This window comes from Rhinoderma darwinii, chromosome 4 (assembly GCF_050947455.1).
Source record: "Rhinoderma darwinii isolate aRhiDar2 chromosome 4, aRhiDar2.hap1, whole genome shotgun sequence".
Taxonomy (NCBI): domain Eukaryota; kingdom Metazoa; phylum Chordata; class Amphibia; order Anura; family Rhinodermatidae; genus Rhinoderma; species Rhinoderma darwinii.
In genome coordinates this window covers 183,318,610-183,335,534 of record NC_134690.1, presented here as the reverse complement: position 1 = coordinate 183,335,534, position 16,925 = coordinate 183,318,610, and the positions used below count along the sequence as shown (strand labels likewise).

The window sequence follows — 16,925 nt, the reverse complement described above, 5'->3', positions numbered from 1 at the left end:
GCAATAAATAATATAATATATTGATACCTCAGGTCGTTACAGTCGGCGATACCAAATACGTATGGTTTATTATGTTTTTTTCAATAATAAAGGACTTGATAAGAGAAAAAGGGCGATTGTGTTTTATTTCATTTTATTATGTTTTCATTTTATTATGTTTTCAAATTTTTATTTTTTTCACTTTTTTTTACACTTTTTTATACTTTTTCTTGAAGGTCTAAATGTCAGATATTTTTTTTCTAATACGTTGCACTACCTACGTAGTGCAATGTATTAGATTTGTCAGTTATTCACTGACAGCAAGCCGATTAGGCTTCGCCTCCCGGCGGGGCCTAATCGGCTTCCGTAATGGCAGAGCAGAAAGCCATTGTGTCTCCTGTTGCCATAGCAGCAGTCGCCAGTCCTGATTGCCTGTCAGGGCTGGCGATCTTCTAGCAACCGCTAAGATGCAGCCATTGCTGCATCAAAGGGATTAATGTCAGGGATCGGAGCTAGCCCCATTTCCTGCCGTTACAGGTGGATGTCAGCTGTAACATACAGCTGACTTCCACCGCTGATGACGCCGGATCAGCTTCTGAGCCGGCGCCATCTTGCCGGCGGCTACGGAAGCCGATCAGGCTCCGCCGCCGGGCGGATCTTAACCCGCTCCCATGCTAGGCAGACCGGGAGGCCAATATTAGGCCTCCGGTTGCCATTGCAACGATGAGCTGCAAACACCTTAAATGTAGCGATCGCATTTGAACGCTGCATTGAAGGGGTTAATGGCGGGGATCTAAGCTAATTTCGGTCCCCGCCATTACAGTCGGATGTCAGCTGTAAGATACCGCTGAGATCCAGCGATGATGGCACCGGCTCAGCTTCTGGGCCAGTGCCAAGCATTTGACGTATGGATACGGCAAATTGCAGGAAGCACTCGCTTTCCATGGCGTACCCATACGGCAAATGTCGGGAAGGGGTTAATTTGTAGATACTGCCTGAAATGTCTTTGTTGGGGGTATAAACTTGGGAAAAACTTTTACTGGTCTAATTTTATAGACCTTTAGGATAGCTTCAAATCGTGTCCTGCTCATAATTGTGCGGTACAGGGGGTGTTATATAAAATATCAGGGGACCAATAGTCTCTAATATTTGACTTTTTGACGAGACCAGAGCTTAAAAATAGGCCGCAAAACGTACCCAATTCCCCTGCGTCTGTGGGGGTCCAATTTTGGTCTCTCACGTAAAACGAGTCGGGGTTCTGGGAGATGAACTGATCCACATATATGTTGGTCTGCTGGACCATTATATTTAAAAGGGTGTCAGAAAAGTTTAAAATAATCTATGGGCTGAACCCTGTAGTATCAACTTGAATGCTTGAGGGAGCTGTAAATTCAGGCACCTGGGGGTTATAATCGTCCGCAGCTACCCATGTCAGCTCGGGCAGAGCAGGACCTATGGCTCTTCTGCTATGATGGGGGGGGGGTGCAGACTCTGAGTCGCTTGATACGGACGAAGATGAGAGCATGAACTGCACTGTCCATATCGGAGCAGAGCATTTCATATGCTTTCTCAGCTGTGAACACCCTTCTGGCCATATTGGGGGTTTTTACAAATACAAACTAAAACCAAAAACGTTTTTTTTTTTTTAAAAAAAACACCCCCGCTACTCCCAAGTGAGCAACGAGAAAGGACCAGCGACTAGCGACCCTGCTGTATTTGATGAGTTAGAATAGCTTAGCTACCAGTGGAAAATCTAGATGACAGGTGGCATTGCTACCTAATATGGAACTCGGGCAGGGCGATGGCGACCGGGTACTGCGACAGGTGATGGTGGGGCACAGATCACAGAAGGGCACTTTGGGTGGATGAACAGATGAATCAGATGACCATTGGGCACCAAATGTGGTGATCACTGGTCAGTGGCCAGAAATTGGGCAGATCTGAGAGTTTTATCAGTTATTCCTCTACTCTTCACTTCACTTGATCTCTTCACTAACACGACTGACTCTGACAAGCTCGAACACACAACAGAGCATGTCACAGCCTGTGAATCCTGCCTCCTATGCTGTGATTGGCCAGTCAGTACTGACTGACCAATCACAGCACTTGACAACAAGGGACCGTTCCGTTTGGTCCCATGCCGGTGAGTCCTGCCCAGAAACTGTCACTAACAACTGCGATCAGGACGCTGTCATAGTGTCACTTAACACAGTGGCAGTTTAAAGTTAGGACGTGACTGTACGCCTGATTGCAGCACTTGCAATCTGGACGTACAGTCATGCCCATTTGCAGGAAGGGGTTAAATTATAAACCAGTAAATAAATAATCAAATAAACAGTGTGGGGGTCCCAATTACTCAACCAGTCCCAGCAATACACAGCCCAGACTGATGCCACTAGAACAAGTGGACCAGCAGCATGGGGTCAGCTTGTTTTAGCAAGGCACTGGTTAAGGATTTGTGGGGGTAACCCCATGCTGTCTGTTTAATTTATCAATTTCATGTCACATGATATGCTTAGATACAGGCTCTCATCCTGTATCACACATGATATGCTCTGGGTCGTGTCCCCCCACAGGTACAGCACCACAGAAACAACGACCACCGCACAACACCACAACCAAGTGAAAAGAAAATGGTTTAGCCTGGCCGAATGGGTGCTATTGGGCCCCTGGGTTGCTCCCTCTGCAGTTGATGTGTTGTGGGGGGCATTGGTTTACATGCGAATCTGCGCCTAAGAGAGCAGGAACCCACTTAGCAGAGCAAGCGTAATCTCCCTGTAACCTGTCATTTACAGCGTGATCTTGCGAGATTACGCTTGCTCTGTTGTAAGTACCACAGAAACGTTAACGAAGTGTCGGGATTGTGAATAGACATCCCATACCAGCTGGAAGGAATGTCTATTCACTGTCTAAACACTTCAGTAACGTTAATGTGTCAGTATAAGACAGCACATAGAGAATAACACAGTGTCACTATGCGCTAACTAAATGAATGGGAAGAAGTGCATGATGCTGATTGGTCACTGATTGGTCAGCGTCATACACTCCTCTGTACAATGCCCACTTGGTATAAACTAAAAACACGCCCAGTTGGGCATTAAGAAACTAATTAGCAGAAAGCTAAAATCGCGACTAACGTGGTAAATATAGATCGTTTTTCTAAATAAAAAGCACTGCTGTCACCTACATTATAGCGCCCATCTCCTTATGTAGAAGACAAGACACTTATAATGTGGTGACAGAGTCTCTTTAAGCAAGTGAAATGCATGCTCAGGTTGAGATCTGGTGATTGACTTGGCCATTGCAGAATATTCCACTTCTTTGCCTTAAAATACTCCTGGGTTGCTTTCGCAGTATGTTTTGGGTCATTGTCCATCTGTACTGTGAAGCGACGTCCAATCAACCTTGTTGCATTTGGTTGAATGTGAGCAGAAAGTGTATCCTTGAACACTTCAGAATTCATCCGCCTGCTTCTGTCTTCAGTCACATCATCAATAAACACTAGTGACCCAGTGGAATCAACTCCAGACCTTTTAGCTGCTTAATTCATGATGGATTAACCCCTTCCCGACATTTGACATATTCATATGCCAAAGTCGGGTAGGGGAAGTATGGAACGGGCTCACGGAGTGAATCCACTCCACACGATGCGGGTGTGGGCTGTTTGTTACAGCCGACACTTCAGAGTAACGATCCCACTCGTTTAACTCGTTAAATGCTGCGGTCAATAGAGACCGCAGCATCTAGATCGATAGAAAGAGGGGGTGATCCCCTCTAACTGCTCATAGCTCCCCCCAAAATGCAATCGCGGGGGGAGATGGTTGCTATGGCTGCCTGGGGGTCTAATGAAGGCCCCCAGGTCCGCCATCTTTGTGCACCTATTAAGTCCAGCCTCCGGCAGGGCTTAATAGATGCCATGTCAGAACCACGATATACTGCAATACATTAGTATTGCAGTTTATCGTGCAAGCGGTCTAACGATTGCTGGTTGAAGTCCCCTAGGGGGACTAATAGAAAAAGTAAAAATGAGTTATATAATGTTTTGTTTTTTTGTGTAAGAAAAAAATAAAAAAAATAAAAGTTCAAAAAACCCCCCTGTTCCCATTTTCCCCCTAGAGCATAGTAAAAAAAAAAAATAAACATAATTCGTATCACCACATCCATAAAAGTCTGTACTATTACAATATATCATTATTTAACCCGCACGGTGAAAGCCATAAAAAAAAAATGATATAAAAAGTGATCAAACTGACGCATGTACACCAAAATGGTATTATTAAAAACTACAGCTTATCGTGCAAAATATAAGCCCTCATACCACTTAATCGACGGAAAAATTAAAAAAAACTTATGGCTCTCGGAATTTGGCGACACAAAATAAATTTTCTTTTTTACACTTAGGTTTTTACCTGTAAAAGTAGTAAAATATAGAAAAAACAATATATATTTGGTATCACTGTAATTGTATTGACCCACAGAATAAAGGTAACATGTTGTTTTAATTGCACATTGAATTCCCTAAAAACAGCGCGCAAAAAACCATGGAGAAATAGCAGTTTTTTTCATTTTCTACCCCACAAATAATTTTTCCCCCGTTTCCTAGTACATTATACAGCAAAATAAATGATGCTATGAAAACGAACTACAAGTCGTCCCGCAAAAATCAAGCCCTCATAGTGCTATATCGACTGAAAAATAAAGACGTTATGGCTTTTGGAAGGTGGCGAGGAAAAAACGAAAATAAAAATCTGAAAAAGGGCTGCGGCGGGAAGGGGTTAATGAGGGAACATAGATTTTGAGATAATTGCCCAATTACCTTTGGTCCCTTGAAAAAGAGGCAGCTACATATTATAGAGATGGAATTCCTAAACCCTTCCTCAAATTAGGATGTGAATACCCTCAAATTAAAGCTGAGAGTCTGCACTTTAAGCCCATATTGGTTATATAACTGTATATTCAATATGTTTCGGTAAACAGCTAAAATGCCAAAACTTGTGTCACTGTCCAAATAATTCTGGACCTAACTGTATAATTTTGCTTAGCCGCAATTGCTCAATGTATAACAAGTGGATGTTCAGTCCGGGTTTTTCTCCCTTGTTGGATTTGAATCGAATAGACTTACCCTGAGTCTTTGAATTTGTAACCCCTGCTTCTCTGCAATCGTCAAAAAATGTGGAAAGTTCACATCATCAAGAAGTAGATAGACAGGAACTCCTCGAGTTGAGGCCTCAACTAGTTCTTTGAATATATCAATATCAGTAAACATGTCCATGACAATGGCGATCACCTGTAGAATAATAAAAGTTCATGTCAGTCACAAAAAAACTTTTATAGAACTGTCAGGATAGTTGGTCACTGTATACACTAACAATACAGTACTCAGCCTCAGCACCTACTGGTTTTTATAAGCAGTGCTATTATAAAGAATTGCCTTTTAGCTCCAGAATTAGCATGAAGCAGTAATTTTGTCTTCGTGGACGGATAGAAACTGTTGTGTTGATAGTGTATATGGTATTAATACTATATAAATAGAGTATATAAATGTTGAATGTTCCAGTTGTGGAGTTACAGTACTAACATTTTTGTCATGTTTCATGCAATATAAGTAACATTGTTTTGTTGGACAAATGGACAAATGGCTAAAATATGTTCAAAGATCATCATACAAGTAAAAAATGGATACATTTGCAGTATAGGTACAAACAGTTGTTTACAATGTCAAAAACACTGGCTACTGTGCTTCCAAAAATGATAAATTGTGTGAGCACATTATTTTTAGACTTATCCCCACAACTCATAATTTTAAAAAGGGCGTGGAGACTATTTATTTTTACTTTATCCATATATACTCATTATACATATTGTTTGTTAGAACTATTGTACCAAGGATCATGTGGATCAAGTGAAATATTATTTGCTCTTGTTATTTAATATTTATCACAAGCAACATCATAAAAAAGCCCCGTTTAATTTTCTTATAATTGAATTTCTCTTTTTTTCTCATGTCGCTGGTATATGTCAGTCGTCAATGTAATGTGGGTGGTGCCTAAACATTAATCATAACCAATTCAGAGCAAAACTACTATGGGATATGGAGATGTGAATAATTTAAATTACATAACTGATGGATGCTTTATGTTGCTGGCCCTTTACAAAGTGAAATTACACTGCGGACTACATGCCGTCTTGATTTTGTGTCATACAAAACTATTCATTATGGCAAAACTATTCATTATGGCTTCGACAATTGCATCTGCTGTGTTTAAATAGCCCTATAACGAACTTTATCCTCTGCTTATATTAGGCGTCTTGTTATCATATATAGTATACAAAAAAATCCCCCATCTGTGCGTGACAGTGCACCGCCACTGGTTCAGTGCAAGCTCGACGGAATATATGCTGGTAAGGAGATAAAAGAACAAGATCATTCCTGCAGCAGCCTATTGCTTTGGGCTGTTGTGAGGATAGGTAATCTATTACTTCTGCCTGCGGCTGTTTTGTTTCCAGTGAAATCATTCTCTTTTGTTTGTTTACATCTGTGCAGCAAAAGAAAACAGCCTTTGGGAGTTCCCTTGGTAACAGGATTCTACAGGGAGGTAGTGACGTGCCCCTGCCCTGCTGCCTGTTGATTGGATGATCAGATGTGGGCATCACCTGAAGTCTGAATAGCGGATTGGTCATACAATTAGGCAGCTCCACCTAGATGAGCAGGGCTGTTGAGTTTAAAGAGGCTCTGTCACCAGATTATAAGTGCCCTATCTCCTACATAATCTGATTGGTGCTGGAATGTAGATAACAGCAGTGGTTTTTATTTTGAAAAACGATCATTTTTGAGCAAGTTATGAACAATTTTAGATTTAGTTTCTTAATGCCCAACTGGGTGTGTTTTTACTTTTGACCAAGTGGGTGTTGTAAAGAAGTGTATGAGGCTGACCAATCAGTGACCAATCAGTGTCTTACACTTCTCATTGTTCCAGCCCAGCATGATCCACAGCACAGTGAGATTGTGCAGTGAAAGAAGCTGGGCTGGAACAATGAGAAGTGGATGTCACTGATTGGTCACCGATTGGTCAGCCTCATACACTTCTTTACAACACCCACTTGGTCAAAAGTAAAAACACACCCAGTTGGGCATTAAGAAACTAAATCTAAAATTGCTCATAACTTGCTCAAAAATGATCGTTTTTTCAAAATAAAAACCACTGCTGTTATCTACATTCCAGCGCCGATCAGATTATGTAGGAGATAGGGCACTTATAATCTGGTGACAGAGCCTCTTTAAATACAGGCACTGGACAGTGTGGACTTTATGGCTGTTTTGCCACCACGCGGTCACTCTGCCAAACAAAACTAAAATGAGCGAAATGCAGCCCAGGAGGTTTTAAACATACCCCTGAAGATATAGCTATATAATACTGCTATTGAAACGCGTAGCATTCAGACATACTAGTTGATAAGGTGTACATGGTATTAGGAAAAATTAGGAGGTGGAATGTGAATAGGGACAGAAGAGTAACCCTGAATAACCACCCCACCTATACCGAGTACTCTAGCCAAGAGCCTGAAAAAGGTCCAAATGGACTAGTAGCTCATATCTTTTAATGATAAGAGTCAATAAAGTTGTTTTTATTTGTCTTAGTCAGGCAGATTAATGCGTTAGCAAAATAGATAGATACTACAGTCATTAATTATATATTCAGTTCTATGTCAGTCTAGTGTGATGACTAGGCCCAAGTGCCCGTTTATCTATAGCGAAGTAATGTCATGCAATGGCTTTTGGCAGCGCTGACATTATACTGTAGTGCTAAACATCTTACATCACCCTGAACGATGCATCATTATAAACAAATATAAGTGCAGCCAAGTCATTATACTGGATACTGGTGGCAGGAAGAAGATGTTAACAGTATGTCGATTACAAAGTGTTTTATTTTCATTTCCACTATTATTTAGAACAGGCCTAGTCCCGGACCTGTTTAAGCCTGTACAATAGTAAAGGCACAGCAAGAACGATGATACAGCTGCATTCTCAAGCCTGTCTATTGTTTGACTGATCATTTCTGACTGATCACATGAATACTTGCATGCAGATCCTGTTACCGAACTGTTGGGTTTAACTAGACCCTGTTCAGTTGGATAATGATAGTTAGAATCACACTCAATTATTTTTTTTCTGACCTTTTGGAAGACACATTACGTAAACAAAATTAAAAAGAATTTAGTACAAATAAAATAGAAATACTTATAAAGTAAAATAGATGAAAACATAAATAAACATCACCATCAGTACACTTGTATGTAATGTCATATATCTTAATGGCCACAAGGGAAAGTGCAAACCTGATTGAAAAATATATAATTTACGGTCACTTTAAGATGCTAAAAGTTAAAGGAGCATATATGTGAAAAACTATTCTTTTTTCAGTTAGTCTAATAAGTCCAAAATATATAGTTAAAACATAGATAATTATAAAGTTATCCCTATAACATGGCACAAAAATGTAACCATATCTGTCATGAAAAAAATATGCCAAAATCATGTGCATAGCCTACAGACTGGTTTTCACGGGCAAAATCCGTCACAAAATGGGCACCGATCAACAGGCCCTTTTACAATTGCCCCATGCAGTTAGCACGTATATAGACGTTTGCAGCGAGTATCAGGGTTTAATGTGAGCAGAAGCTGCTTCAGCGTGAGCAGCTCTGCACTAATCTATGCGTCGGCTCTCTTTACATGTGCTGAAACCTCTTTGACTTAGTTTCATAAAATAAACATGTGTTTCTTTATGAAACTAAAGTTACAAGTGCAGCGCTCCTCACAATGAAGCAGTCTGCACTTTTCTCTCTCCCCTTGTGTGTCCGCACCTCCCCTCTTCTTCTCCCTCCGTCGGTTTCTGCCCAGAGATAACATAGCCAGTGTGCTCATAATTAGGGCAGATAAGGTACTAAAAGATTTGTTTTAACTCTGTAGTCTTCTTTTCTCTCTTGGACAGTGAAGAAGGCTAACTGTTAAAGAGCTGCAACAGTGTGTGTATACATATATATATATATATATATATATATATATATATATATATATGTGTATATATATATATTTATTTATCTATGTTATTTATGTGTATGTGTATATATATATATATATATATATATACATATATATATATATATATATATATATATATATATATATATGTATATATATATATATATATATATATATACATATATATATACATATATATATATATATATATATATATATATATATACACATACACATAAATATCATAGATAAATATATTTAAAAAATGAGTTTTTTTCACATTTTTGATGATTTGTCTGCTCATAATAAAAATTTAAAACATGAAATTAATTCAACTAATCTAGAAAATTAAAGCTTTAAAGCTTCATAAGTCTTGTAAAACAAACCAAAGTGAAAATAGTTAGGATATTCAAAGCAGTTGTAAAGATATTATCTTTTAAATAAGTGCACATCAGAAATGGAAAATTTGACATGGACAATGGGGCATCAATGACCCTTGGTCATGAGAGGGTTAAACAAGAAGATGTGCTGCAGACATTGATGATTTTATAGGCTGCACAAACGATGTGTCTGCTCGTTTGTCGGCTGATCGCTGCCCTATTTACACGTGTCAATAATCAGGAACAAGCATTCAATACTCATTTTGCCGATTATTTTTGGCCCGTTTAAATGGGCCTTTACAAATAAGACACTTATAGCCATTTAACTAAGGCTTCACTCACATCTGCGTCAGGGCTCGGTTCCGACGTTCGGTTGCAGCTTTCCGTCAGAATAGTCAACTATGCTATTGATTCCGTCAAAAGGACAGAACCCTTGCATAACGGAGACAAATTGAAACCATTGGCACCTAATTCGTCACCATTGAAATCAATGGTGATGGAAACGGAAACCTATGGTTTTTCTGTTTGTGTCAGTCAGGGCTCCATTCTGACGGAAAGCTCAGACGGAACGTCGGAACCGAGCCCTGACAAAGATGTGAACATAGCCAAACACATAATATAAATTGTTTTTAATTTAGGCCATGTTTAGATGTGGCAGATTTGAGGTGCAGAATCCGCACTAAAAAAACATAAAAAATAATAACACAATACATGTGAATTGGGATATCAAAACTCCATTCATGTGTAGCAGACTTTTCCTTTGCAGATTTTAGAACATGCTGCGGATATTAAAATCTGCAGTATGCCTACTATATTATATATTTCCCATGGAATATTATTGAGGATTCCCCTTCTACGTTGTAAGGGGTTAAATACAGTGGCGTAGCTATAGGAGTCGCAGCGGTCACAATTGCGACTGGGTCCCAAAAGCCAGCTCCAGCGCCACATCTATTCACAGTTATTATAGTAACTGGGGCGTATGTAATAAACTACATGGGCCCTTGGTACTATAGTAACAGTATACTTACCCTCTTCGCGTCCGAGCGCATTGCTGGTCCGGACGTCTTTCAGTTTCATAACTTCACAACGCTATGTATACAACTTCATGACGCTGTAAGATTGCACTGTCTGCTGGAGCCCTGTATTTATGCCTACCATGTGGCAGACGTAGATACAGGGCTCAGCAGACAGTATCACACATGGGCCCTGTATCTAAGCCTAATATGTGGTAGGCGTAGACACAGGGCCAAGCAGACAGTATCACACATGGGCCCTGTATCTAAGCCTAACATGTGTGATACTGTTTGCTGGGAATAGTATCGAGGCCCGTATTTGTCACTATGCACTAGCGATCTGTCCGGGGACTCCAGCACTGCTCCCGAACTCACTGTCCATATATGATGTCGGGAGCGCTGCGGGGTATACGTTTATTGCTCCAAGATCTAATTCACATCTTCGTTGGAGGCTCTGTTAGGGGCCTGCATTGCAGATTCACAGAAAATTTCTGGAAACAGCTATTGTTTCCGATAAAACCACTGACACCCCGATGGAACCCATTAAAGTCAATGGGATCCGTCAGGCGCCGGTTGTCTCCATTGTTTATTGAAGCCTGCACTACCGTTGGGTCTATTTGCCCACGCTGAGTCGATAGGGGAAGTGTTTAGGGTCTGCAGTTAGAATTGGCTTATGCCTCTGAACACAAGACAGTGAGGGCTATTATACAGGCTGACTGCTAGCAATGCCCCTAGAAGCACTAATTATTTACTAGAGACATCCCTAGAGCGGATCTGAGATTGTCAAATTCTTATTAATAACTCAGCTGGAACTGCAGCTTTATAACAGATTCCCGACCGCCTGCTGTCTATATACGTCCGGCGGTCGAGGTCCTTAAAACCCACGCCATAGACTTTTCACAGCGCGGGTTTTAGCTTGCTGCCCGAGCGATCGGGCAGCTGAATGTCGTGTCTCCAGCAGTTAGTGAGCACACACCAAACCCCTGGCATCTAATACAATAAAATCAAAGAATTCAAAACCAACGATTGTGTGCCGAATACTTTTTCTACATAAAAAAGCAAAGCAATTACCTTTCCTTGGTTCAGTGCTGGAGCCACAATGTCAGCTAGCTACGCTGTTTCGGTAACTTCAGGAGTTAACTCTAAATACGGCCCTGCCTGTGTCTAAGCATATCATGTGTGATACTGTCAGCTAGGCCCTATAGCAAATCCTATCATATGAGATACTGTCTGCTGAGCCGGTGTATCTAATCCTATCCATAACTATAGGGGTCGTGGTGCTATAGATATTCTGTTTCCAATATATATATATATATATATATATATATATATATACACACACACACACACACACACACACACGCATTTTGGAAAGGGGGGGGCATATGTATTGGGGCTATTGCCCCTGATGTTTTAAAACCTTAGTAACGGCCCTGGCTGCTAGTGCTGCATCGTTGGGTCACTTATGAGACCCAGCGATGCAGCTGAAAGATGTGTGCCATCGGCCATGAAGAGAAGTTGGGGGGGCCCAAGAAGGAATTTTGCACCGGGGCCCATGACCCTTTAGCTACGCCCCTGGTTAAATACATGGCAAATCCACAGTAAAAGGTGTGACAAAATATTTCCGCTACATCTGAATGATGAAATAGAAACAAGTCACAACTGTTGAATGGACCCTCCAAACTTCTGTGTTTTAGGTGGGGCACCAAAGCAGACTACGGGCTACAAGTACAGTGAGACAATCTTGGCTGATTGGCCAAGAAGAGTCGTGTGGTACTTTAGCAAGTGATGCAGCCACGAGATCTCTCTTGGCTAATTCATTTTAGAATATTTGAATTTATCTGTAGCTTAGTGTCAGTTTTGGCCCCGACAAACCTGCTGACTTGTTTTTATTAAGACATCTAGTAGATTCTCTAATTTAAAGAGATCTGTCACTATTACAGATCCTCTTTAAAGCCCAAATTTTGCTTAAATATGAACTAAACTTTCAGAAAACTTCTGTGACATGTCAGAAGTTCTCTGAAAGTTTAGTTACCCTTTAAGGGTTAATATCAGTTGAGACAGAATAATAGTTCTGTGGTCACTGAAACAGTTGCAACACACCCACCTCCTAACTACGTATTTTACTAAAAGTGCAATGTATTTACAGGTAAATGTCATGCATAATAACCAGTGTGACAGGTGCTTAGTCATCTGCCCCAAACAACTGCTATCCATCAGTACTAGGCAATACAATGGATATTTCTGCTAAATAAATGTTTTACTACACATTTTATTGTATTGCTTGGAGTTATTTCAGGCACAGAAGGGTGGGATTCTAGTGGCATGGGAAGTAATGGATTATTCACAGGAACCCCCAAAAATGGTTGCTCTCATTATCACTTTCTCAGAATTCCAGCGCTCTGAGATGCTCCAGATTCTATTTTGGTTAATAAAATTTACATTTTTAAAATATATATTTTAAAGGAACACTAAACATAGAAAATGCACAAACAAATGTCAAAATATATCCCTTTACTTCCTCTCCTCATCTCCTCTAATTAAAACTTAGAAATGTATAAAGAAATTTTCTCTGTGTGTCCCAGGAGCTCAGCTATGTCTCCCCTCCTCATCCTCACTGTCCTGTGTCTTGATGTAAGACAACTGGCTGGAGCAGAAGCCTCCCTCTCTGCATAGTCTGCAGTAGGACAAAAAGATTGTTAAGCCAGGCCTCTTTGCTAAGTCCCATCCCACAACCGATCCTTAGCTGAACATGAAACAGATCAGCAAGAAACTAACCCTTTTGTTTTCTGCAGGATTTCTACAGGACTTTGTTTCAGAAAGATGTAGAAAATCCTGCAGACGGACAAACAGTGGGAAGCATATATACTTTATCTCCTGTTTACTTTTATTGCTAATTTATATAATTTTGGTGTTCCTTTAATGGACTCAAGTGAAGATTTTTCAGTAAAAAATATACAGTATTTTAAATGAGCAACCTGCTGGAGCCAACAATAGGCAAATAATATACATGGTCATTCCGCCAATACTCAAGGCATATGCCAAAAACAAACACACATAAAAGTCCATGTATACTGTAATGTATAGTTCTAGACACCATTTTTTGTTTTTGTTCTAGACGCATACTGCCAACTTCTTAGTGTGAAGTATTACGTTTTTTATTCATTATACTGGCAGGATGTAAACTATAGAAAATGCTGGGTAGGCTAATTCAAAGTGGTGGCATTGGTATTTTGCAGAATTTTAACTGTGGATATTATTTTAGAAATGTATATATGTGTATTATTATTAGTTAATAAAGACAATGTTAGTAAAATTTTCTTTAAAAGGACTGTAAAGGATTAAAAAAAAACACGTCTTCTTTCTTCTGGAAACAGTGCCACACCGGTCCACAGTTTGTGTATGGTATTGCAGCTTAGCTCCATTCACTTCAATGTAGCTGAGCTGCAATGCCAGACACAATCTACAGACAGGTGTGGTGTTGTCTCTGAATGAAAGCAGCCATGTTTTTCTTATCTTGTACAACTCTTTGATGGATACGGCTGAAGTTGACCATGGATTACAGATAAGTACAGTGGTCCAGCTGATCCATATAATCTTACAGAAATGTGCATGGATAAATGGGATAGATCATCAGTATTTGATCGGTAAGGGTCCGACACCAGGACCCCGCACCGATCAACTGTTCCGGCTGGCTCCAGCACCAGGAGTTATACAGTGTTTGGAGCCAGAAGCAGAAGTCTCTGTACACTGTATAGCGCCCGTGCTGCAGTACTGTAACTCTGCTCCTATTTAAGTAAATAGGAGCAGAGCTGCAGTAACCCAGCAAGGCCACTATACAGTGTACAGAGCCTTCTGCTACCGGGTCCTAATACTGTATAACTCCCGGTGTCGGAGCCAGCCAGAACAGTTGATCGGTGCGGGGTGTCGTCAGTATAAAAAAACACACCATGACCAGAAAGCCCCTTTAATATTATATATATACTATGAAATAATATAATAAAATTATCAACATGTAATTTACGTACATAATTTTTTCTTTAAATCTGATGTCATGGGTCACTATCGGGCAGGCACACCTAAATGACCGATGACATATTATATTTAATTATATATAGTATATTATATTTTATTATGCATGTTTACTACAATAACTTCTTTTTATTTAGCATACGAAAATTTTATTTCATTTTCTTTTTGGTGTTTTTATAATAAAAAGATAACTAATCTGTTTTTAATCCAATAAGAAATAGTGTCTGCAGGCTTAACAGAATAACATTTTCTAAATGAAACAATATTAATTGAAATGCAAATAGAGTTCACAGCTGCCCATGCAACTTGATTTAGGAAATCACATTGTGTTATCATGTTTTTCAAATACTTGTTTTGTGTACGTTAATACCATCCCAGCTGTGCTTGTAATGAGTTCATCTTGCTACAATATTTGAAATTATATTTCTCAAATCAAATGTATATTATTTATATAGTAAGTATATGCCATAACCTCTAGAAACTGAATGGAAACAACAATGCCCAACCTTTTAATTCATTCTTTTAGTAGATAGAGTGGCCGGTGGATAACTTTAATTTCTATACTATGGTCACTTACTAAGATAACTTAGTAAATGTAAAAAGAAACAATAAAAAACAAAAACCGTTGTATTTACAGTTTGGTCTAGAATTATTTGGACAGTGACACAATCTCTATGATTTAGGCTCTGCATGCCGCCACATTAGATTTGAAATGAAACAATTGAGATGCAATTGAAGTGTAGACTTTCAGGTTTAATTCAAGGGGTTGAACAAAAAAATATCCTGTGAAACGTTTAGGAATTGCAACTATTTTTCTACAAAGCCTCCTCATTTCAGGGGCTCAAAAGTAATTGGACAAATTAACATTACCATAAATATATATATTTTTGAATACTTTGTAGAGTATACTTTTCAGGCAATGACTGCCTGAATTCTGAAACCCATGGACCTCACCAAACGCTGGGTTTCCTTTTTGTGATACTTTACCAGGCTTTTACTGCACCTGTCTTCAGTTGTTGCTGTTTTTTGATCTTTCTGCCTTAAGTTTTGTCTTAAGCAAGTGAAATGCATGCTCGATTGGGTTGAGATCTGGTGATTGACTTGGCCATTGCAGAATAATCCACTTCTTTGCCTTAAAAAAAACTCCTGGGTTGCTTTCGCAGTATGTTTTGGGTCATTGTCCATTTGTACTGTGCAGCGACGTCCAATAAACCTTGCTTCATTTGGTTGAATCTGAGCAGAAAGTATATCCCTGAACATTTCAGAATTCATCCGGCTGCTTCTGTCTTCAGTCACATCATCAATAAACACTAGTGACCCAGTGCATTTGGCAGCCATGCATGCCCATGTCATCACACTGCCTCCACTATGTTTTACAGAGGATGTGGTGTGCTTTGGATCATGAGTCGATCCAAGCCTTCTCCATACTTTCTTCCTCCCATCATTCTGATACAGGTTGATCTTAGTTTCATCTGTCCAAAGAATGCTGTTCCAGAACTGGACTGGCTTCTTTATATGTTGTTTGGCAAAGTCTAATCTGGCATTTCTATTTTGAGGCTGATGAATGGTTTGCACCTTGTGGTGAACCCTCTGTATTTGCTCTTATTAAGTCTTCTCTTTATGGTAGACTTAGACACTGATACATCTACTTCCAGGAGAGTGTTCTGCACTTGGATAGATGTTGTGAAGGGGTTTTGCAATGAATGGTTTGAAAGGGATTCTGCGATCATCCACCACTGTTGTCTTCGGTGGACGTCCAAGCCTTTTGGAGTTCACCAGATCTTTTTTTCAAGAATGTACCAAAGTGTTGATATTTGGCCACTCCTAACATTTGTGCTCTCTCTCTGATGGATTTCTTCATTTTTTTTCAGCCTAACGATGATTTGTTTCACTTGCATTAAGAGCTCCTTTGACCTCATGTTGTGGGTTCACAGCAACAACTTCCAAATGCAAATGCCACACCTGGAATCAACTCCAGACCTTTTATCTGCTTAATTGATGATGGATTAACGAGGGAATAGCCTATGCAGCCCATTAAATAGCTTTTGAGATAATTGTCCAATTACCTTTGGCCCCTTGAAAAAAAGGCAGCTATATATTAAAGAGCTGTAATTCCTAAATCCTTCCTCAAAGTAGGATGTGAATAACCTCAAATTAAAGCTGAGAGTCTGCACTTTAAGCCCATATTTATTATATAACTGTATATTCAAAATGTTTTGGTAAACAGCTAAAATGGCCAAACTTGTGTAAGGGCGGGTTCACACATGGCGGAATTTCACTTAAATTCCGCTGCGGACACTCCGCAGCGTTATTCCGCAGCGGAGCCGTTTCTCCATTGACTTTCACTTTAATTTAGCAGTGTTCGTTTACACGATGCGTACAATTCCGCTGCGGAGCATAGGCTGCGGAGCGGAATTTGGTGTCCGCAGCATGCTCTGTCTGTTGCGGAGCAGTGGCGGACTCATGGCGGAATTTCTC

At 39.9% G+C, this 16,925-nt stretch overlaps 1 protein-coding gene across 1 annotated transcript in view; it reads right to left on the bottom strand.

Moving 5' to 3' along the window:
• Positions 1-16,925, bottom strand: part of FAM83B (family with sequence similarity 83 member B) — a 106,832-nt gene that overhangs the window by 29,783 nt on the left and 60,124 nt on the right. Inside the window, exon 2 of the mRNA XM_075864133.1 lies at positions 5,102-5,266. Coding sequence (XP_075720248.1) covers positions 5,102-5,266 — 165 coding nt within the window. The remainder of the gene's footprint in view (positions 1-5,101; positions 5,267-16,925) is intronic.